General features: G+C 37.9%; 1 protein-coding gene across 12 annotated transcripts in view; it reads right to left on the bottom strand.

Moving 5' to 3' along the window:
• Positions 1-1600: 1600 nt before the first annotated feature.
• The window catches only part of ZNF385B (zinc finger protein 385B), a 170422-nt gene continuing 146451 nt past the window's right edge, over positions 1601-25571 (bottom strand). For all 12 annotated transcript variants that reach the window (XM_080600694.1, XM_080600695.1, XM_080600698.1 and 9 more), the window contains 4 exons: positions 7679-7924; positions 5899-6077; positions 4663-4764; positions 1601-3052 (listed from right to left, as the gene is read on the bottom strand). In XM_080600694.1, coding sequence (XP_080456820.1) covers positions 2834-3052; positions 4663-4764; positions 5899-6077; positions 7679-7924 — 746 coding nt within the window. In that variant the 3' untranslated portion in view covers positions 1601-2833. The remainder of the gene's footprint in view (positions 3053-4662; positions 4765-5898; positions 6078-7678; positions 7925-25571) is intronic.

Raw genomic sequence — 25571 nt, 5'->3', positions numbered from 1 at the left:
ACAGGTATGACAAAATCTTCTCATTTAGAGCTCATTTCCAAAATTCAAGATCTCAGCAGGCATAAGGGGAGGGTTTGCCATTTATCTTCTAATTATTATCTCAAATGCTCAATCCTGTGTGTCATGGACAACACTTCAGTGGCAAAAGGAGCTACAGTACACACAATGTAAGTTAACACAGCAGAGAGTACAAAGGGCTTTGAATATGGCTCTGAACACAAGTCCTCCTTGGGTCACAGTTGCAGTCTTTTAGCTCCTTGTGTTGCACAGGTTAAATAATTCCACTCATTGCTGGATGATGTGACAGGGCGTTTCATTCCCAGTGACCTAAATATTCCTCTCATGAAGGATATTATTGGAAACAATCAATTGTACAACAAATCTGCATATCACTGACTAGTCCCCTCCTTAGCACAGGTTTTCTGTATTTTATATGGGAACATTTTAAATGGCAGAAACTTGTAATTATTTTCAATTTCTCATCAACAATAGTAAGTTATAAAAAGCAGGCAAAATAGTGTTTTAATTCATGGACAACATCTGTTTCCTGAACATCCAACTAAAATGCATGCTGCTGTAAACATACCTCGTGTCCAACAGAAGTCAGCTCCTCGTGCAAGGCACTCCTCTGGAAGCGCCGAGTGGTTGAACCTGACTCCATCCGAGCATGAGTTACAAAATCAGACACAAACAGGTGCACATGGAGGAGTGTTTCCGTACCGCCTTGTAATTCTCACTGACTACAGGATTAATACAGCCATGGCTGCTTCCCCAGAGGACGGTAAAAGCCCGGGCTCCCTTTCCTATCCATTTGTAGGTTATTCTCCAGCCAGTTATCCTCTCATACCACAGTTGACTGCTCCACTGAATAATGGAAATTGGGCAGAATTACATTTGCAGAAAACGCTCTCTAATATGTTGCAACTATGAGGTATATGTTGGTTGTAAACTCTGTATTGCAAAGTACCTGACATTTTTACTCCTTGGCCTTTGTGGACTTGCAGTGATACTGTCGGGCCAATAGTTAAGTCTTTTTACTCTTGAACTCCTTACTTTTCACTTTGTAGTTACGAAGGAAGGATTTTTACAGGGCAGATGAAGCTTTTCAGCAGCGAAAAGGATCATTTCAAAGCTTCCCCAAACACCTGTCTTCAACAGCCTGCTGCAGCAAGCAGCTGCCTGCTCTGCCCATGCTTCAGAGCAAGTCCTGGCTGCAAAGCAACCTGCTCGCAGCCTCAGGTATGCCCAGGCTGGCTTTAAAGTTAATCCTTAACCTCATCAAGAGATGGCATAACCATGTCACAGTACATTGGTGGTGCAATAATAAAAGCCATAATCACCAACCTGGCTCTCCTGCCTCTTTCTCCAACCCTCAGATGTACTGAATGTTTACAGTCTTACTGCAAAAAAGCCCCAGAAAAGGCTGTAACAGGATGTAGCAAAGCAAAGAAATTAAGACACTAGGGAAGTAAATACAGGTTCTGTAATTATACTTTATTGCAACTCCAATGCTTTGCTTGCTCCTAAAGACTCCTTTAGCTAAATTTGCTTGTTCCAAGTGTTTTCTTCTGTACCAACAAATAAACACAAAAAGCATGTATATTTTCCTTATTATTTTATTGAAAAGATACATTTAAAAAAATACACAGACATTTTACTATTATGGATTGCAGATAAAGATGCTCTAAAAGTTAATTCTATATATTTTTTTGTTCCTTTCTTCCATGTTTTCCCCCATTGTCACATAATGACTTCAGTCTGAGTACTGCATATTGAGATCACCTTTATAAAAGGGTTGGGGAGGTAAGAAGAGAGGAGGGGCATTACTGCAATATATTCAGTAAACAGATAAGACAGTCAATTATAAATATTTCATGTTCTGTACATTATTGCATTAGGGAGCCACAACATTATGCAGCATCGTTACAAAGGAAACTAGTTAGAAATGAAGAAAGAGGATATTTACGTACAAATACATGGATCCATTGTCTTCTTGAACAATGCATGTGAGCTGTGGTAATGTGCAACTGAAAAGCTTTTTTTTTTTTCTCTTTAAACATTGCTTAGCAACACCAGTGAGGAAAAAAAAATAAGTTAAATGAAAGTAGCAAACAAGTAGTAATCTTAACTATATGTTATATGGCTTTCTAGTTTTAATCTCTCTAAATAAAGTGTGACACAAAAGAATTAAAAAACAAAACAAAACAAAAACCTTCAGCGCTGCATTGCTTTCAAACATCTGCACAGAAACGAAAAATCTTAAAATCAGATGTGATACATCTTTAGTACTACACAAGATACACCAGTACTGGGGCCTAGGACAGTATACAATCCCTGTCAACAAGAGCACGTTGAAAAGAAAAGGACACAGTTCGTTTTTGAGATGTTACCCACGATCAAGCACTTGGCTGATCTATCTTTTTCCACACTAGATTATATCCCATTGGTTTCCAGAGAGCTATTTACACAAGTGTGAGTGAGGAAGACCCTAGTTTTCAAGTCTGCCAGGAAAATATTTTACGTTCCTTGTTTCCAAGGTGCGTCATACACATTGCAAAAAATAATAATTAATAGATACATGAATCTTTAATGATATAATTTTATGAGCATTTAATTTTTAGTAAATCACTGTCTATTTGGATTAAAAGAGAGAGAGAGAGACTGAGAAAGAGAGCTGTCTAGACTCCAAATGCAGTACCATCAGTGATGACTTTTATGGTGCGGTTGGTTGAGGTGTCACGCCGAATGGCATTTCAAAAGGGAAAGACCCCTTGCTCGCTTTTCTTTCACCCTTTCTACTGGCCATAGCTATCTCCTGTTTACGTCGATCAAATCAGTACGGTGCAAAAAGTATCGAGGCAGGTGTTGCACGGATGGGACCGTGGCCCGGCCGGAGGAGAGCTGGGGGTATCGCCGGTGCCTGGAAGAGGGAAGCGGAGGGACGGGGAGGGAGGGACAGAGCGGATGACACTGCCGCAGCCGCCGCCAGCGGAGAGGAAAGAAATGCAGGTGCCAGAGGCTTGATCATGTCCTTCTGGAATGCAAGTTTTGCCTGGAATAAAGCAAACAAAAAAGGTAGTGAAGTACATTTCTCCCCACGACCATTCATAGGGGAGGAACGAACCCTGATGCACAGAGCCTGGTGTAGGCTGCTCAGGGGTGTCACCCACACTGCCCTCTTGCTCTTGAGGCAATTAAAGCAACTAAACTATATTCCACAACACGCAAATCTCAAGAGTAGGGCAGTCAGGCAGGTTCAGAAGGGAGCATAATTTGCAAGTGAGCAACAATAAATTACATAAATCATTACTGTGTGAAAATATATACATATATATATATATAAACACAACTAAGACTTCAATGTAAAAAGTCAAGTTTTTCACTTGCAAAAATAAATTGTAGAAAAGTCTAGTGGTCAGACTGGGAAGCTGATATTAGTTCAGCCATCTTTTTACCTGCTGATGCAGAGCTGTTCTTATCAACACCCACACCCACACACACGTTTTAAGATCAATACCCCATAAAATTTTTCTGAAAAAAACTTATCACTCAGCTTAGCTTGTGGTGAAACTTATCACTCAGAACTACCTTGTGGTGAAAAAACTAACCAGAAACATATACAATACAGTTTCACTGAAAATGGCAGGTATCATAATCACATACATGTTTGTGGGGCAAAGATGCTCACATCCTTCCTTTGTTAGTGGAGGCCTTTGCATACCCGATACATTATAAAATGGTGCACACAAATGGGGAAGGTTATTGAATAGGGAGACTCACAAAAAGCCCTCAGCATTTTCATTTGCCTCTATACAATTAGAGAAACCCATTAGTAGCTCAGCTTTTAAAGGCTTTTGAGTGCTTACTCTTGCACACACACATTTGCATGTCTCTTTTTCCAGCCTATGACTTGTTTTTGCACCATAGATGGCATGCACTTTCCCCTAATGAATAAAATACAGGCTGAGTCACGAGCAAATAAACATACAATACGTGTTGTGCTGCAGCCAGCCTGAACTTGAGCTGCATTGGACTGGCAGAGCCAGCTTGGGGAATTCTTGGAAATGCAGGTGGGTGTGAGAGGGGAACAGCAGGGGGCACAGAGGGAGGCGAGGTGCTTTGATAGTCAGTGACAGACACTGCCCAAGCATGCTGATAGGCAATCGATTCTCCTAAAGAACCAATGACTCTTTTGCAGCAACATAATACATCTGCTCAGCCCTCTGCTTTGCTGCATAGAGAGAATGAGCATTAGTATTTTTATATCTTAACATCATACGTCCTTTTCCCTGACTGCATCCATCATAACTGAGAGTTATCTCAGGTGCCTGGAAAGACAGAATATATATGTTTCAGACTTCAAGAAATGCACCAATGCAACAGAGCTGATAACTTTCCACAGGGCATGTGGTTCACATTCCACATCCCACTGATTATTCCCTCCTTCCTAGCAGTAAATAACACTCCCAGAGTTGTCTGCATGCCTTTGATGGGGCAGACAGCATACATAACTATCTTCAAATCTGATCCCAGCGCAGACTCAGCCTGCAGGGGGAGAAGCTCTGTGCAAGTGTCAGGTCTGTCATGCTCCTGTCTCTGTGTGGTGGGAGTCCCCAAGGTCACAAATTCACACAGACAGTGATGAGAAATAAAAATACTTACTGCTAAAATACTCGGGCTGCGCTGCAGTTTGTTGTAAGGACTGTATTTAGGTTTCATGGGCTTTCCTGCAACTCTGTCCTTATGCCTTCGGCTGGAAATGTGCTGAAATAAATATCCTCACATTTAATTAACTGGTTAAACATTTTTCAACTTTGAGTTTCAGATTGATTTATCAGCAGGGTATGCCTAAGCCCCTGTTTGTAAGATAAAGTAGGTTCTTTAGAGAGAGCAAAGATGAGTTTTGCTAAATTAAACATAACCATTTGGAGCACATCAAACAGAGAATGAGAAACTAATCAAATACAGCAAATTCTGTGATCCAAGACAGGCTCTGCAAATTATTGGTATTTTGGTTAGTACTTCCGTTTTCTACCTGAGGAGCTTTGAACTAGGCCGAGCTGTAATCACTAGGTCATAAGGATATTCAGACATAGGAGGCGAACTTCAGTCTCTCTGATGCTGTTCAGTTGCATAAATAATTCAATATTAACTGAAGGAAGAACCAGTACCCAGGGATATGTGTACACCATGCAATTTAATACTGTCTTAGAGATAACTGAAATAACCGTGAAGGAGAGCACACGTTCACACAGCACAGCACAGTCCAGTTGGAGATCCCAGTTTGGGCATCAGAAACAACAAATTTGTATTGCATTGCTCTGAACCCAGGGTTCATTGGCTTGGTCAGGGCAGAGCTGCATCTTCATGCAGCTATGCTGATATTGCAGCGCTAATGATAACGTTGCTCCACACAGTTGAGACATATCCCTGGTATTACCCTCCCACTGACTGTCCTAAACCAATAGATTCAAGTCACATTGTCCCTCTTGGATTCAAAGATTATTAAAAAATATCCTAACAGATTAAACCAGAACCAAAATAGAAATTCAAAGAGCCTCGGCCCAGGATTTCTGGTTGTTAGGGGACCAAAGTCCAAACCTCTTGAGCCACAGAAAACTTTTAAACTAGATCTACTGTGCTATTCATTGATACTGACATTTTGTCCACCTCTGCTTTACAACTCCCAAGTCACCCCTCCCCCCCCCTTTTTTTTTCCCCAGTTGTAACAATTAGGTGAATTCAGTGGATATTTAGAAATATTTGTGGGCTGATGGAAAAGAAATACTTCATAAAAGTTCATTTTATGGCAAAACATCTTCACACAGATCTGTATCCCACCTATAATATTGCAACATAACTAACAACAGATTTAAGCCTCAGACACACACAAACTACCTGCTTAAGCTGAATTTCTGAATTAACATGGACATCGCAGATTTCACAATGAAATGTCTTGTTCTGCAGTCCTGAGCCTTTATTGCCGTTCTGAACCTTCAGCCGGGATCCAGGTCTAGGGTAAGACTTAATGGGGCCAGCACCATTTCGAGCCTCGACCATTGTCTTGTGCTTGGAGCCTAATGGGCACGCAGATTGAAGATGAATTAATGATCAGCATCATACAACCTTGTCCATTAGCCATGGCACTTCTTGTAACATTTATTTTCAAGACAGAATAGTCAGAACTACCACAGATCAGGATTAACAAAGACCTTGCTTTTGGTCAGCATTGTTCCCACTTCCTCAATCCAAGGGGAAGCACAACAGAAGAAACATTTGTACAGAAAGGAGTTGCAGGGACACTGGGCTGCTGCTCCTGTTTGGCGGCAGCGTGTGGCTGCATGGCCTGGTGTTTGCCAAAACCCTTCTGACAAAATCCAGAAGCTAGTGTATCACAGCAGGAAAAGGGCATTAGCCAAGAGAAAAACCAGAGGGATCATTCAAAATCTGTGAATTTGTGACTAAGCCAGCAGCCACAATACAGATGGATGATATGTGGAAGAAAAGAGACTGCATGACATATCGGCTCTGTTACTTGGATTAAATTTTTTCCCTGGACTTATCCAGGGCCAGAATTCAACCTTTGGCTTTAAATGTGGGAACTGATAAACAATCAATGAGGAAATACTTATCTTAAAGATTTCCCCTGAATCCATAGGAGGTCCTGGTCACCCTGAAACTTGAGGTGTAAAGAAAGACTACACTAACCAGAGACAGGAGTTTTCTGGATTAATCTCTTTGACAATACTTTTATGCACAGGCCATCATGGCAATTTCTCTAGTACAGGTGCCTCGGAAATAAATCTATACTGACTTCTGCTGAAGTGGAGGAAGGCAGATTTAAGAGCAGCACATATTTCTAAAAATTTTAATAATTAAAACAGAATGGTGACTGTGGGACCATCCAGGAAGGTGTAAAATGAGAGACTGTACAGGCACACAATTATTACCACAGCTTGTCATCAGAGGTGGTGGAAGTGATGGAGACTGCAATAAGTATCCTCGATTTGGAAGAAGAAGGCTGCTTTGGCCATTTCAAAAATGGATTACAGCTGTAAAACCAGCTTCAATGGTTTGTTAACAAGCTTTACATCACCAGCACATCACAGAGCAGCCAGAGTACATTAGGGATTGCTGCTTGTGGCCTTTTAAAAGATTTATGAGAGGAATGAGGAGAGCATAGCTGATTCTCAATAATCCAAAGATTCTAGGACATCTAGGAAATTTAAGGAGCCCACACTAAAAATCGCAAAAATATCAAATAACAAAAGTTACTAAAAATTGTGCCAGCAAAAAGCAGACACCAGAGACAGACAGCTCAAATATGAAAGAGATAGATAGATAACTGACATTTTAGAAACCTTGGTGCTACAGAAACCACAATGGAGATATCATGGAATATGATAAAGTAACATGAACTGTAGGGATATTGTCAGCTAAAAGCTTACAGAGTACTTGACAGACAGTTCTAAAATTTATAGAGAGCTTTACTAAAATATCAAGCATCACACATCAAATTGCCATTAACACAAAAGTTTTAGCAACTTGCCATTGTAAGTTTTAACTAAAAGACTCTTCAGTGAATTCTGGCTACCACAGTATCAGAAAAACAGCTTGTTACATTGTTACATTTTTTGGAAATTAACACAAAACTCACTCACATTGTGTACCTACTCACCTGTATTGTGCGCTTCTAGTTGTGACAGGGAATTTACAGCCACTTTGCATAATGAACAGTAAAGTAGTTTTTTGGCCTTTTCCTCTTCTGACTCAGACACTGTGCTAGGAGCCCCATTTGTGCTCTTGGAGGATGACGCAGGTGTTACAGGTGCCGCTGCTGCCGCCCCAGGCTTTGGAAGAAAAGCACCCACTTCTGTACTGGAATTCTGACTTGCACTACTGGGTTTTGCTTTCCCTTTGTCTTCTAAAAGAAGCAAAATATCTGTCAAATATGCTGCGCACAAACAATCATACAGCAATAGTCCTGTGGTTTTAGTGAAGCTAACACAACAGGGGCCTAAGTCATCCAATTTTATACAGGACAGCAGCATCCTTGAAGTCTTGTTAAAATCCAACCACAAAATGTGTGTAATGACTTTCCTGCTTTTAAGTTTACCATTACCAATGACTTCAACAAAGTCATGCCAGCTGCTGTTGCTGTCATGCTGCAGCTCTGGCCAGCTGAAAGGAGCCCAAGAAAGCTCAAAGGCAGCCAGGGTTAAAGACTGAAGAGTGCTTAGAAACACGTGAGGCTTTGTACTGGGGATTACAAAAATACTCCTGAAAAGCAATATATTGCCTTTGGAATGGCTCGAATTTCTCAAAGTCACTGGGAGGACACTAAAAGGCTCCTGCACTGTCTTGACATATGATATCCTTCCTTTCAGCTAGGGTTGAGTATGGTGCTACGCTATACACATGAGCACAGCTGTTAATATTTTTAGATTTTTCCAAGAACAATTCCCCACACATCCAGAGATCTGATGGCTCCGATGTGCATTCAGCAAATTCCTTTATCACTTCACAACCATGAATCAATAATCTGTGCTCTTATGAGACAGGTAGGCATGTATTACTTCATTTTACAGATGGTAATCACAAGGCAGAGAGATTAAATGTCTTAAATGTGCCTAAAGAGGAACTTTGAACCAGAGCCAATATTCAAATTGTCCTTGCCTATGTGTTGTCTACAAGAACTCATTGCATTTTAAACTATTCAGTTGCAGTCCTCCTGACCACAAGCTGTACTGGTACCAGCTCACTTATAAAGTACAGTGGATGAGAGGGGGAAAAGTGCAGTGTTGCTGGTATGAGCAGCTCTGACAAAATGGACACATGAAATGAAAGCCTCAGACTGGGACCTGTTGTCACTCTGAACAAACTGCCACCATCAGTGGAACAAAAGATCACAAAGTTTCAATTCTATTAAATAACACTGGCATCTGCCAATTTGCATTTTAAAGATATATTTTTTTTAATATATAGAAAAGGACTGTAGATCTAATTTTATTAAAGACCAACCAATATCAGCCTAGACATTGAGATTAATGCAATATCAAAGGCCAGCTCTACATTTAGGATTAATCGTAGTTCCATCACTTGCAGCACAAGCCCAGATAGGACATGATACAAAACATATAGGGTAAAGTGCGTAAAGTAATATGTATATGATGATGCAGACTAGCATCTTCTCAAAATTAACGTTTCTTTCTTGTTTTATCAGAACAAATTAGAAACTCATATAGCTACATTTACATTGTATTTTTTTCATACACATCATTTATACTTTATACTTCAAAACATTTAATCTGTAGTGAGGAATACCACAAATTTATCAGTACTGTCATTTCTCTAAGTCCACAAGATGACTGTTCCCTCTACTTCAGAGAAGAAAATCTGGAGAGGGATGAGAAGAGCATTTCTTATTCATTCACCCACAGCAATTAATATTTAAATGGCTTTGTATAACTAAAGTAATGTCCTTAGTCGTTCTTTATGACCACTGCTAGATTCTGCCTTGACTTACATGACAGTTTCTTCTGGTTAAGATGTGACATTTTCATGTCCTTCAGATTCAAAAGAACACTAAAGTATTAAGTAACTGCAACAGGAACGAATGTCTAAGTACAATCACATAACAGCGACCTCTTCAAAATTACTTATATCGCATCTGAAACCTGTGGCATAGTTTAAAATGTGTTGAACTAATTTAAAAGCTAGGTTCTATTTTGAACACTCAGTTATTTTTAAATACGGCTCCTTGAAATATATGTTTACAGCTACCAGACTCTGTTGTAACATCACTCTGTGCATCACCGCAATGCTGCGTTACCAAGAATTCTGAAAACAGGATTGTACCCCCTACAACAAGAAATTGAGAGCGCATGTGAACCACGAACAGGCATTTTGATACTCAAAATGCACGGGTTTTGGCATATTTCCCAGAAGTGCATTGCATTACATCAATTTTAAATTGTTAAAAAACAGCAGAAAGGAAATTCTAATAAAAGAATTGATTATTTTTTAAAACAGCTATAAAAATACTTTGAAATTACACAATATGAAATATATAGGACATAAAATGATCAAGTATGAAGCCTGCTATTAGGACTGAATATATGATAAAGCCAGATTCTGAAAGTATTTTGATTGATAATGTATGACAAAAGAAAGTGATGTTAAATCACAGTTCATAGACTATTCAATTTTAATGTCACTATAGTAATCAGTTACATCTGCAAAAACCTCAAACAGCATATGACTTGTGAGTGTTCATAAAACAGAGGGTTTTGATAAATTACATCTGCTAACATGCTAAATTAAAGAGTTTTCAGTATGGAAAGTTCTCAGCAGTGCTAATATCTACAGGGAAAGTGTTCTGAACTGCTGCCATTTGTGAGTTCACATTACAGGATAATAAACTTCTTGTTGTTGTTCTATGTGATACACTGCCAGACTGCAAGAGGTATCATGTCCAAATGCGTGGGGGCCTGAATCAAGCAGAGGAAGGTTCCTTGGTATTTTGCCTTTCAGGCCATAAAAGAAAAATACACCTGCAGAACCACAAGCCTTATGTTAGTGTATATATAGACTATACTTCTGCTTGGTCTGTTTTATGTTGTTTCCCATGTTTTTTTGTTTTTTTTTTTTTTTTGATGTAAGCATACATACTTGGTGCTTTTGAAACACTCCCTGGAGACTGAGATGGGCTTGCTCTGGACAGAGGAGCCCAGCAGAGAGGGGTGGCCCTCACTACTGCCCCACATGCAGGCACTGCACAGGTTTCTTCTGCCCACAGCCCCCAGCCTCCCTGTGCAACCCCTCTGTTGCACAGAGGAACAGATTTGCAGTTGTGGATTTTGCAATTAAGTGCCTGTAAAATAGGATCCTAAACAATGGAGAAAGATCCATTTTACATAGGTCACCAGTCACCGTCAGAGAGTGACAGCTTTCCATTGCTGAATTTAAAAGCTGATTGAAAAATGCTAGATTTCATTTCCCACTTCTCCTCACTTCGCCAGCCACCATTAAGGGATATTTAGTTCTGAGGCTCAAATGCCAGCTGATGTAGTACGTCAATATTTAAAATACTCCCAAGGTTTACAGTGTTTTCACTCTTCATAATACAAAGCAATTCTAGAGTACATAATGCGTAACGGGATGACAAGAAAACTTCTGGAAAACTAGAGAGAAGTTAGCAGCATCCAGCTGGGCAAAATTCTGCCAGTGTCTCGGCTTTTGGAAAGAACTAGAGTTCACATAGTAATTCTTTCATTTGGAGAGCTTCCTGACACTGATCAGCTCCACGTGGCTGTGTGTTTACAAGGAGAGATACATGCCTCTATTTAAGTTGATGTTTCCTTCCACTGTTGTAAGTGCTTAATGCAGTGGCTTAATCTTCAAAAGTTGTTGTAACTGGAAGGTTATTAGACAGTTTAACTCCCACAGAAAGTACAGTGAGCTAAGTGCATATTTATCACTGCAGTGGGGCAAGAATTGCCTTTTTTTTTTTTTTTTCTGCCTTCTAAATCAGAAAATTGCACTTCCCCAAATGGGCTTTGGATAATAGCTTATTGTTTTCAGTCTACAGAATTCAAAACACCATTACCTACAGTTTTGTTTGAGACAAATGCCTACCAAGTATTCAACTGTGCAAAGCACAGGAAATGCAGATCATATGTATATAGAAAGCAGGACGATCACCATCCTACAGCTCCGCAGAAGGGAACTGGAATCAGAAGACCCAGACAGTGTCAGTCTCCTCCCAGCAAGCTGCAGCTGTGATTCAGTCTGACCCAGGGTCAACTTGAAATGCCCACATCGCAACTCACATGCAAGGAGTCCATCGAAAATCTAATTCATACTGTTGCACTGTACTGGACTATGTTCGTTTTCCACACAGAAGGCCATATTTCATCTGTGTTAAATTTCTGTCTGCCTTTTAATTAAGTCTGCCTTTTCCTCAGGACTCCAGAGAAATAAATCAGTGGTTCATTTCGAGCTCTTACTAAAGCCTGAATTTATTTTGAAATAGAGCCCAAGGAAAAAATAAAGCAAGCTAATTAAGTATTGCTTTGGGCTCAGTAATACCAATGCTCTTGTTGCCTACTTACATTGTTTCAATTCTGCTTTGAAGTTGTTTTCATATATTTGTGGTTGTTTGCCTCATGTCTGCATCAGCACCATGTTAAAATTCAAAACTTATATATTTATTTAGTAGTACCTCGTTTTGGCTTTACGTATCCAAGTTAGAAAACAGCTTAGGATAACATCTGACAGCCATAAATCTAACTGGTTCTAGCTCCCTGCCAGCCCAAGTGATGTACCGCCCTGTGTAGTTCATGTGTCTCTCACTACTGTTGCTGTCACGTAGCTCAAGAAGGGGCAAAGCCGCTGCCATACACCTTCTTCCCTGTGACACTCAACCTGCATTTCATTTGTGCAGTTGTATCCTCTCCTGGTTCCTAATAATGGCACATCAATGCTCCATCCCCACGCACAGACTGACCATCAGTGCAAGCCATACAGAAAGCAACACAACTTTTTTCCCCTAACCATTTCATCATTTCATTAAGCAGTTTGGTTAACAAGGTACTTTTAAGAGAATTCACTTTGCTTACTTTGTAATTTGTCAAGTGTTTATAATTTTATAATATATATATTTGTACTTTAGAAATTTGTATTTTAAAATGATCTCTTACCATACTAAAAAGTACCAATAGGTCTTGCTTTTTACAGCAAGGAAATCACTTTTTTTTTTTTCTCTAGAGTGTGCGATGATTTCCATACACATTAGACAGAAGTCTTCACTTGGAATTTATGATGAAAATATAGGTGCTGTTTTTAATGGAAAAATAAATTAAAATTCATGTTTCTTAATTCAGATTCCTAATAAAAATAAAAACAAGCAGAATTATAAAACTCATGTATAAACCTAGAAATCTAAATGATATAGGTTTTCTGTATCGATGATAGCTATTTCTACTTACATCCTACAACATGCCTACCTACAGTTTTTATCACTGAAGATGCACAAAGTATATCTGCAATAAACTTCTGCTTCACAACAGCTTGTTCAAATAGCAACTGAAATAAAATTTACAGGTTATCCAAGATTTAGATTATGTATGGGAGACACCTGCAGGAGCCCTATCCATCACATATGCCAAAAGCTTTTAGGTAGAGAGTTCTGCTACAATCCTACATTTTCTGCCTGTACTTAAATAAATCTGCTCAGAAGTAATAATATATTATTTACTGAGAATACATTTCTCTGTGTGTGTGTATGTATGCTTCACGCCTATCTTTGTTACTTGGTCATACCTGGCATCCCCCAGCTGAGCAGCAGCCCTACACAAACTACTTACAACCAAAACACAGTACACCAGTTGTAAAGTGGCCACTGCTGCTCTACACAGCCCTGCACCAGAGCTCTTTTAAGGAATTTGCTAATTTCTCATCCCACAAATTGAGATTTGATTTTATAAAAGATTATATTATTATTATACAGATTTCACCTTCTCATACAACAAAACATACTTCCAGCCTGGAAAAGAGCATAATGGAAAAATTGTTTCTGGCAGTCTAGATATTTTTGATTCTCTTTTATAAAAGTAAGAGAATAGTAAATACTTGAAATACTTATGGTCCCTTTCATCTTGAAGAACCTAAAAGAAAGAGTTGTGCAATTTCCAGCCTCAAGTGGCTATGTTAGGAGACACACATGGAACAAACTAAAGCACAACTTGATCACTGAGTGGTTATCAATGCCGTGCTACCAGAGAACAGATGATGCACGGTTAAGTGCAAAGCCTCTGGCAGTATCAGCCTTATTTACAGCTCAGTGCTCCACCACATCACTGCTGAAGGAACAGCTTTTAAGAACTTGGATAGCTTGATGATTCTTAACACCTTAAATTAATTTCTGACTATGGAGTTTCCTATGGTAACAATAACAAAAGTGATTTCTGAAAGGAAGGGTTTGTGTTTTATTTATGGTTTTCACATCTTTGAATAGCTTTATGTTGTCACTAGAAATGAGGTGCAAAGAGGTACGACAGCCCTGAGTTCACATGGGCTGTGTGACTGGGCACCGGTATTAAACTGAAGTGCTTATTTTTTAGACTATTTGAGACTTTGAGGTAAAGCAGGCATATCTCCCAAACCAGCAGAGCTGTACTGAGGGAAAACAGCTTTCAGGTTCTCCCTGTAATTTCAACAGCTCCAAATATGACTATGACTATTGGGCTGCATTAAACAACCTTTGAAGCATTCAGTGATTGCAGAATGGGACAAGGAGATCAATCACATTGTCAGACTGTTGTATAAAAATTCTTTCCCTTATCAAGTGCATACCAAAGGTAAACTAAATTATATTAATTACATCCATTTACAATCCAAGAATTTTTGCTGAAAAACTAATAATTGTTGTTAAATTGGTCTCAATAAAGACAGAGTAAAAATGTATTTATTGAAAGATAAAATTCTAACTCAGTTAAAACTTGATATTTTAGATGTGACATGTGACACAAAACTAAGTGAAACTTAGTTTCTTCCTACTCTCCTTTATAAAGCCACTGACAATGCTGAAAAGAAGCCAGTTAGTTGGTATTACTGCAGCTTTTCATTTGACCTTGCTGTTCTAAGCTTTCTGCACGTAACAGCAAGATGGTCCCCAGACCAAATGATCTGCAGTTTAAGAGCAGAGATCACAGCTGCAGACAGACATATATGAAATCACAGGAGACAGAACAGGTCACCAATGTACGCATTGGTGTGGCAGCCAAACTTTTCATAAGCTTTCTTCTGTTTTTCACTCCATCACAGAAAAAAAAAAAATCACAGGTGACAGTAACAAAAGTAAGTTTGGCAGCTGTTTGGAGGAAGATCTTCACAAACAGAAGGACCAGAAAAGGTGCAAAGCTGGTCACAATGGCTGAGGGGTGGCAAGTGCAAGTCAGCACCTTAAAAGCACACTACAACAGAGAAACAATGCATGGAGAGCTTTGAAAGTGAAGGATTTGAAGAATTTGGAGAGAGAAAATCAGTAGCTTTAGTTCAGGGGATAAAATGGTGAAATAACATAGAAAAGCTACTGCTCTCCTGCCACTGAGAGTCCAGGAGTATCCCTGCAGCATCGCTTCTGAACATACCTGGCTTTGACCTAGCTGCATTTGTCAAAGACAAAGAAAATGATGCCACTATGAAAATGGTAAATTATGAAAAATGTTAGTAAGAAATAGTACAGGGAAGAAAGAACTAGATGTTAAAAGCTGCACATAGAAATACCGTAACAAAATTCACTGTATTTAAGACAAAAATACAGAAGTAGAGGGAAGTAGAGAGATAACAATCAAAGACGTTGCAAGGCTGTCTGAAATTCATAAAAGAGATGTTAGAAAACCATGAGAAAATAAAATCAATGTGGGGAAGGCTTATTTAGCCACATTGTACTTGAAGGATATACAAATCCTAAGATCTACCCTGGCACATAGGTCTGGAGCAGAAGACAACAATTCACAAGTTATCATACTGGAAACAATATTTAATTATATTTAGCTTAGTTCTGTTTGCCCTGAAACAAGATATGGAGGGAGAAGAGGATCAATGACTGAATTAACAGGAGGACAAGAAGGGCCTTTCTCAATCTATCAGCGAAAAACTCTACTGAATAGAAATGCAGACAATAGTTCCAGTAAAATAAAAAGCAAGCATCAAACCATTGTTCTTCACAGAAAGTCTTATCTTCTGCTGGCTCACACTGCTATAAAGGAAAAAAGGATGCATTTAAACAATTATTTATCCTTTTCATGAAGAAAAAGATGAACACTGAGTAATATATGCCATGAAGACAATAGAAGGAAAGCAATTAAGTCACTGGTGGTCACAACCTTTACAGCATTTGCAAGTGCTCCATCCTGCAGCTCATCATCACTCAAAAAAAAAAAAAAAAAGCACAAAGAGCATTAGATTATTTCTTGACACTCATTAAGACAGAGTTAGCTAACTTTGATAAGGGATTTTTAAATCTTTTTCGTTTTATCTCCACATTTGCTGAATAATGAGACTCTAATGGCTGTCAGACAAAATACCTACTTTCTCACCAGTTGTGCAGTCTACTGAGAAATGAGGCTAAAAAACCCGTAGGGCTCTGTTCTAGAAAAATTCCACTGCAAACCTACATGCAAATCAGACAGCACAGAGTATCCATTAACCCTCTGGTTACCTTTAGTTTTTGTAAAATGCTCTTCCTTGTACCTCAGGCCTGTCTGAAAAAAAATGGCTAGGTTTTATATAATGAAAGGTACTTACATGAAATAAATGGTTGACACATTCTAAAGAACACCAATTTTATTTCCATAGAGAGATGAGAAACAAATGGAAGCTATAAATATAAAGCTTTTCATCTGAAGCACAAATGTGCACTGAAATAAGCTACAACATATTTTGTTGAGATACTGAAGCTACATCAGGAAACGTCTGGATGGCTCTGCAATATTGAGTGAGCTCTGTAGCTAGCCTGATTATTTGATTAACTGCATCATTACTCTCCAACTGGCTGAACTGAAGTATCATTTTAATTTCAGAAGTATTGCTTGCTTGGCTATGGTACAACAGTGATGTTGATACTTAATTTCTTAGATATTTTATTTCTGAATTGGCATAGCAAAGACTCTAGGGAATTCTTTTACAAAGGAACCTGTCTCTTTTTCAGAGTACAAAATAAATTTGCAACTAATTGGATTAAATGTTATAAAGGTTTGTTTTAGAAAATTTGGATGCTCCTAATTCTCATGAAAGTGGATTGCTGAGAATCAGAAAATACTCAGAAGTCCACATGGTTCTGCCACTGCAAAATCTTGACCTGCAATATTTATTTCTGCACCTACCTGTACAACTTCTTCAACAGAGAACACCTGCTGTTCCAACTACTTGGTGCCTTTGAGATGACACTACAGTGTCACCTACAGTTTTTAGTCAATTATTTGCATACTTGCAGACATTTTTCCATACATAAAAAACTTATATTGAAGTAACTGTGCAAAAGTTATGGATCAACAAGGAAGACTCACATTTCAAACATTTCTCAGTTAAAGCAGTATTCTTAAAGTGTGAATATCCCATAGTTTTGCATTCTTCAGTACTGTTGCTCTGACTTGGTAAATTTATTTTAAAACTATCTTAACCTTTCATGTTTTCTAGGGTATGCCAGTCTGTACTGCCTGGAATGGAAATAAATTAAAACAGACTCAGAAACTATTATATAGTTTGGGCAAAGTTTGAAATATAGTATATGACGTGATATTAAAAAAGCGACTTTTACCCAGGGGAGAAAAAAAAAAAAAAGAAAAAAAAAGTTTTACCTGGTAAAAAATTTACCTTATCTTTCTCTAACACCAGAAACCTATTGTGTTTTGTAAATATTTTATACTCCCATTACAGACTGCCACACTTATTTTACTAATGCAGGAATGCAAGTTTTCCATAGTACTTTATTGTCTTTTACACCTTTTAATACTGTAGGAATATTTAGAAAAAATAATATTCAAAGATTATAACAAACAGTATATTCTACCCAGACATCCTTCACTTCTTAAAAATGCTTTGGGTCATCTCCTCAACCATAAAATTAATGTTATGTCCACCATCTATGAATCTGAAATACATTACTAGAAACACATTGTACTTGCAGCTTGTGCTTAAATAATCTTAAAATTCTACCCACAGCTGCTAAAGTGCTTTGGAACTCAATACAAAATTTATGGGTGTCTAAATAAATTAATCAAGAAGAACGGACATTCTGCATGCAGGTATGTTCTCATGGGCCTGTGTCTGAACTACTGACTCACTACTTGCCTGGGCAGATCTGCCATTGAAGCCAACTATGAAACACTCATCTTCATTTCAGCTAAATGACATCTATAATTGTGCATTCTCACTGATTTCAGTGGCAGGTTTGCCTGAAGACTGCAAGTATGTAGTCATGTCCTCAAGATTTGACCAAAAAATTGCATATAACTTGCCTAGCAGACATGCAAGTTGATTTACTCTCCTTGAAAAGAAAAAAAAAAAAAAAAAAGAGATAAGGAAATAAAACACAACCTATTGACCATATATACATTTTTATGCTATATGAAATGTAGCATGTTTCTCACACCAATTCAATAATGCAGCAGCTGTAGAATTAAGGTTGGAAGGATAATAAAAGAAGTTTTCAAAAGACCTATTTAACTGTCTGATGTGCCAGCCAGGGATATTTTTGCTTTTGTTTTCAATTCTGGATTTCTGAACAATTTTGTATCAAAACCAACTCATCAACTTCATGGTCTCAGTTGTCTGTCACGCCCTAGCAACAAGCATTTTTTTTGAGCATTGTATTCTAAATGCTGCCTACTTTTATGTTGCATAAAAAGATAAGTATGACAAATATAAAGATGAGTAAAAACCACATTTACCAAAAAAAATCTGGACACATTATTGATGTATGGAAGTTGCTACTAGACTAGACTGGCTTGTAGTCTTAGAGGTCTTTTCCTTTACTTAAATAGTTGGTGAAAAAATACAGGAAAAAAAAAAAAGGCCACCAGTAAAACTATTTTCCTCCCTTGTAAATTCATGTTTTCCAGGATAAAAAGGTTCAAAAATAGAACATTTACTTCATTTAGAGGCTAAACCAAAGCATCCTGAAGAAACAGTATTGGGTCTTACCCATTGTTTTACATTTGGAGACTAAAGTCACTCAAAGCCTGAGAGAAAAGAAAGACCTTTAATTCTCAAATTTTAGAGACTTGACACAACCTCCAACTTTGGCACAACTAGACAGACAAAACTCCATTCAACTACTAACTGCATGAGTAATCGTCAGCATTCTGTTATTTATTCTCTGATTATGTGGGAAAGCTAAATGTCTGGCATCAGATGAACAGTCTAACTTCTTCAGCAATATCTTTCTTCAGTAAGCTTTGGGGAACTATTAGATGTCTAATTTAAGTCCTACTGAGAGTAAGAGAACTTCCACTGATTTGAATTTCTTAGTCATCTAGAAACAAACCTCATTCTTAGATCCCAAATGATTTTTTTTCTTAGGCAAATAATACTGTCATTCGCCATCAGAATAACTATCTTGAGGTGACAAAGAAGGATATATCATTTCTCTCTTTTGGAATTTTTACAAAATCTCATTCCAAAACCTTCGCTTTTTAAGATTCTTCTGGATCATCTTTCTTCCTACTAGAAAATTGCAAAGCAGATGACTGACATTGGTATCTCAATCTTACACTCGCTTTTTGCTAGCTGCTTCTTTTACTCTCGTTTTCCCTCCTTCTCCACTTCCATACCTGAAGACTTGAGAACTCTTGTAATATGTTACATAACCAATTATGAATAAAGAATGATGTCATACATACTATTTCTACTAGGTTAGGGTCATTGTGCCACCTCTAGCATCCTCTATGGAAATATATATTTAATCATTTGCTAGTATATTGTGACATTCCATATTTATCTTATCATTCAATTATCATCCAAAAAAAATTTGGATATTCAATAGGCACATCATTAGCAGAACAAACAAGAAAAACAGATGCCCGATATAACAAGAAATGAGTTGCCAAGGGATTCAATGTACATAAGTGGATTCTTTAAATGACTGTATACATATAGCTAAAAACAAACAAACAAAAAAGTAGCTGAGAACATCCCTGGGCTCTGCTCCAATGACCAGTTTTATCTGTAGTCACTCTTGCTTAGCCCAATGCCTATCTTTACCTCTACACAAAGTAAGAAAAAATTGCATAATTTTAAAGATGTTAATGAAAAAATATGCAAAAATATTCCGTTTTTTGTAACTGGAATAATTTATAGTAGTATACTGCCTTAGTGATTTAGGGCACATGAACGTTCTGGCACACAGCAAAGCACACAGAGTAGTATTTAATCTTACAGTATACTTTTAATGCAAAGCTTCTGCTTTTAAATAACTACAGGAGAAAAAGCTTACCATTTCTTCAAAACAATCTTCTGCTTGCATGTATTTCTGATTTATATAATGACTGGAGAAAGAAAAGATTGACCTTTTCAATTTGAACAGAAATTGGAGCAGCTCAACAATGTAATTGTGTCAGTCACAGAACTTAGTTTTTCAGTTAATTTCACCTATAATCAGTTTGCAGTAGAGGTGCAGAATTTGATCTGTGCTAGTTAATAGCAGACTGAAGAAACACCTGAAGAACTCCTTGGAGCTCCTGGAAGTCATCAACACCAAACCATGCAGAACGACTGCTTTCCCATTTAGCTTGTAAGAAGACACACATGGAAAGATGAGACTTGAAAATCCCATTTTGAAAAAGTATGACCAGTAAGAGTGACAGGGAAGAAAGTGTTTCAAAAATTCAAACCTAATAAAATGGTTTCTTGTTAATAGACTTTGATTTTCTAATAATCCTTTTGATTAAACTTTCATCCTAAGTGCATAAACCAAATAGCAACGTCCTGAAGTAGGTGCTGAAATAACCCACCAGAACATGCCCAGAGACTATTCTCTACTAAATCCAGTATCAACATTACATGTGCTACTAACAGTATATTTAACATATCAATACTGATAATAAAATGTTCATGTAAATGCATGCATGGTACTTGCACATGAAACAACAGCATACATGTGATGAATTTATGAGAATTCCTGAATTCCGTTTTAGATTATCCACCACAAAAGCACGGTGGTCAAGCAGCAGATTCTATGTTGTGCCTTTATATCTATTTTGGGGATGGAGTTTCAACAGGTGGCAGTATAGAGCAATATAGAGCATTTTTCTGAGGTTTGTGAAATGTTTAATGAAAAGAGGACAAAACCTACCATCCTCAGAGAGCTTCACAGAAAAATACCCCTGGAATGACTCTCCTTGGTGGGTGAATCTGACTGAATTTATCTCTTAGAGCTGACCATAAACTAACTTCTTTAACATAAATACGCCCGTGCTTAGCAGGCACTATCTGAATACACAAACACAGATGCATTATTATTTTGTAGCATATAATTTCAGTAGAATTCTTTATGTAAGCATAAATGTGAAAAACTGATGAGGTTTTTCAGTAGCTTTTGATGGAGACTGGACATAATGACAATCATCTCAGAGAGGCATAAGAAAAAACCTCTAAATATGACTTGTTAATGTTGATGTACAGCAAGCCAAACAAATCATTGTCACGTTCCTCTCCTTCTATAGCCTCTTTTCCACCAAATTCAACTTCATCACAATATAAGCAGTATAGACTTTGAGGTCTGGATGACTTGGGAACATTACAAAGGATTAAATAATAAATACCCTAGAAACATCCCAAGAGTTGAAGTTCTTATAATGACATCTCTATAACAATAGCCTAGAATCCCCCAGAACAGATATACTACAGATAGCTGTGGAAGCTGTATTATCTCCTTGCTCTTTTTATAAGATTATTGTGATTTAAAACAAACAAAGAAAAAGTTTATTCCTTTAAAATAAAGTCATGAATTAAAAATAAATATTAAGGGTTTTTTTCAGAATTGGGTATCATTTTTAGGATACTCCAAGTACAGAGATGCATATGGAAAAGTTTAGTTTGGCAACTCAAGCAACATGACGAAGGGAGTGTCCTGATGGTAGGCTTGTGAAATATGAACTAAGCCATCCCATGGGACATTACATCTCATTCATAGTTGATGAATAAATAGCACTGGTAGTTGGGACGCTGAAGAAATCCAATGCATCGTAATGTGCCTGAGTAAATGTGATTCAACATGTTGCACTCTACTAAGGAATAAAAGGAATAAAATATACAGGTTTATTTTCAAAGTGCCCACAGAAAGCCCTCAATGAACTAAAATCACTGGCAAGACCTCGAGGTCAAATTTATTTTTATTTTTTTTTTTTTGTCTAATAAAGCTTGTAGCTACTGGTCCTATCTAACAGGCTAACTTGTTACCGTATGTCTACATGACAAAGTAGTACTTACGTCTATCAATTTGTCTAGGTTGTTTTGAAAATCTGAGCTAGCCCACTTGGGCAGCAGACACTGTACCATGCTTTAGCATGCTATAATAACTGGAGTAACTCCTAAAAGACCCAGCTGGATCAAGAAACTGGCAAACGAGGTTTCCAGTCACATCCCTTTCTTGCTGTCCTCGCCATACACAACAGACCAGCACAGGACTGCTCATATGCTGGAATATCATCAGCACGACACTGAACTGCTCATTTAGCTACTCTGAGATGCAATTACAGAACAAAATTGTAGTAAGAGGGGCCAGAATTTGAAACAGGATCTAGAATTTAGCCTGACTAGGTGCCTGATGTTGCAAATGTACCAGCTGAACAAAAAGGACTTTTCATAAAACATCCAAAGGGTCCATTTGTAACAAGTCCCAGGTAGCAGAGCCTGCTGATCTTATATGAACAAGATCTGAACTTGAAATGCCCACATATATATATATATACATATATATACACACACACACATATAGATATAATTTCACAAACAGCTCTCACTGAAAAGGAAAGAGATCATATACAGAATGGCTCAAAGACAAAAAAGGCTTTATTTTTAAATTCTGAAACCTGTTTTTGACTTTTTAGTAGGTTATAACACTTGCATTTCATTCTTGATTTTCATATCAAAACAGAATTCAAAGAAAGTGATCCTGCATCGTCTGCTTCATTTTGAACAATTTATTTTGATTTAGAAGTGTAATCAAAGAATTCCTCTTCATTTGATGAGTAAATAGTGACATTTTAGTCCATTTATTATCATAACCATTCCTGAGGGACTCATCACTGTAAGCATCTAGAATATGCTAGACTGGAATCACAGACACCCATCTTCTGTTGCATTCTCAGACCTATATTTAAAATGCACTCTGCATATTCTAAACTGTGCTATGTACTTGTTGCTACCCCCGCCCTTTTCTAAAGGGATGCATTTCACTGGAAATACCTATGTCCACACGTGTGTACATTACATTAACACAACATTTTTCAGCCTAAAGGACTTGACAAACTACTGAACAGTGCAGACTTTATAAAAAGTTTCTCCCTCATACACATATATTTCTGCTTGAAGCCATCCTTAAAATCCTGGGTCCCACAGGGAGGGAAGGTAATCTTTGCCCCACATGAAAGAGCAGTTCACAGGCTTGTTAATGCTGCCATCCTGTAACTATCTCTCAAAGCAGCCACGAAAAAGCTTGCAGTATCACAGCACTCATCTTCTAGCATATGAAGCTGTTCCATAGCTGTTACTATACTTGCCTGGGGTGTTCAGAGAAACTGGGAGACAAGTTCGGAAAGGATACCCTATGGACATCTCCTGTTTGAAAGTACCCATCAGGACAAGTAGGCATAGCCTAATAAGAGGTATGGGAACAACCACACTGCACCCATGCCTTTTTCTTTTTCTCTGCTGAAACAGTGAACAGGATAAAACAGTGGTACATCAAAGTAGTAGTAAACAAGTATTTTCTAAATGGTGAAGAGTTTTGTGCTTAGAAAATCAGATCACATAACAGTCTGAACACACCTGAATGCAAAACTTGTGCAATCCAACCCATCAATATATCCACTTACCTGAGGCTGCAGCAGATTCTGCATTACAGTACTATGGCTTTATCACTACATTTGCTGATGATCAATTTACAGAAGTTATTTCTGAATCATATTGTATTAATAACAGCAGTAAAGATCTCTTTCACACACATTAGGAATCGTCATACTCAGACCAAGTTCCAGAGTTTCCCCTGCCCATCTCTCTGCAGGAGCTCACATTTTCCTGAAAACTCCTCAAAATACCTTAAACATTAATTTAATTGTTGTAGCTCTAACAGCAGCCACACTTCTCAAGTTGAAAGGAACAGCTGTAGAGAGACCACTGCATCATAAGATGTGAAAAATAAAGACTGGATGAACTGGGGTCTTGTGTTTGATAGATTCATCACACCAGATGAGCTAACACTGAAATTATTTTTCTGGTTACTACTGCTCCTGAAAAACAGCAAGACATCTAAAATATTTATGTCTGCCCCACAGAACAGGTGGCTCTGTAGCAAACTTGACATTTTATTTCAATATATAGTATCTGCTCTGTCTGGAGAGCTTTGGGTCAGATGCCAACAAGTCACTCAAAATGATAGCACATCAAAAAAGCTGTGTCCTTTTATTAGCAGACCTATGTAATGTAATAGTAAATTCAGTTTATCACTGTACTGTGATACTCCCTACCCATTCTGCGTTAATACCAGCAGAAGTGCAACAGGTAATAAAGGAACACTGGAACTTAAGTCTCTTCACTTCTTAGCTTCTTATTCTCCTCTTCCATACTCAGTGAACGGACACCAGGAACGACATTTCTTGATGAACATTTCTGAGGAACTTAGCAATGCTTCAAAATACAACAGTTAAAACAGTTTCACAAGTGGTGGGATTTAATTCCCTTCCTTGATTCCATTTAGCTCCCATCTTCTTCCTGTACTTATAATGCACTTTTTTCAGGCCTATGCCACACCCAAACGACTCAAACTGAAATCCCCCAGCTGAAGGCAAATGTAGTGCCAGGCCAGCCAGTAAGACAAGCAAAACAGAGCTCACTGCAGCTTCTCTCAGGATGGAGTATATGTTAAGTCTTCTATCCTACCCAGTTGCCAGTTTTCACCATACTTCTGCGAGTTTCTTTAACACCCCTTCATCTCATGAACTTTTTTACATGAGGCAATAGAGTCAAAGTTGTGAAGACTCTGCAGAGCATGACAAAGATAAGAATAGATGATATGACTAAGTTTCACTTCCTTAGGAAATCAGGATGAAAATACCATGGCCACAAACAGAAATTAAACTCTTAGTATTAGATATTATTTTTGTTTTTAAGAAAAACTGAAATATACCTATACAGTGAATATTCAGTAATAATCCATTTCTCAAAGAATGAAAGCTGTGTTAGAACATTCAGAAATAAATGAACGGAAAAACACACACACAAAACAAAAAACACCACCAACAAGAACAAAATACAACCACCATGGCATTGATTCCCAGCAGCAACATAGTGATTCTTCTTGCTGAAATAAGCATTATGTTAAAGAGCTAAACATGTTCAAGAACACTTTCCCTTACAGAGGCTATTGTTCATGTGCAGCTAAACAAAATTATGGTTTGGTTTCTTGTCCATAGCTCACTAAAAATTCCTGTCTCCAAGCCATTCCCCATCTCTGCTAGCAGCACTCCATTTGGATGTGGAGAGTTTGTCACTCCAGGTTCAGCGTTTTGTCCTCCTAAACATCCCACCTGCAGCCTTATAAAGAGCAGCAATAGGCTTTGAGCAGCCCGCCCTTCCCAGGCAACTCTGCTGTTCCCCAGGCTGGAAGAAAACATATAACTAAATCACCACAGAAATTTATTTTGAATGTAGAAACACTTGCAGTGGTATAGTCCAACAGACACAGATGGTAATCTGTCTAATTTGTGTTGAGTAATTAATAACATGTAACAACATACTGTCAAAACAGGGGCAATATAACAATATCAGGAGCAGGTTTCTCTTGTTGC

Source organism: Anser brachyrhynchus (genome assembly GCF_964034855.1).
Source record: "Anser brachyrhynchus genome assembly, chromosome: 7".
NCBI lineage: Eukaryota > Metazoa > Chordata > Aves > Anseriformes > Anatidae > Anser > Anser brachyrhynchus.
Note: the sequence above shows the minus strand (reverse complement) of the source record. Positions and strands in the feature narration are given on the sequence as shown.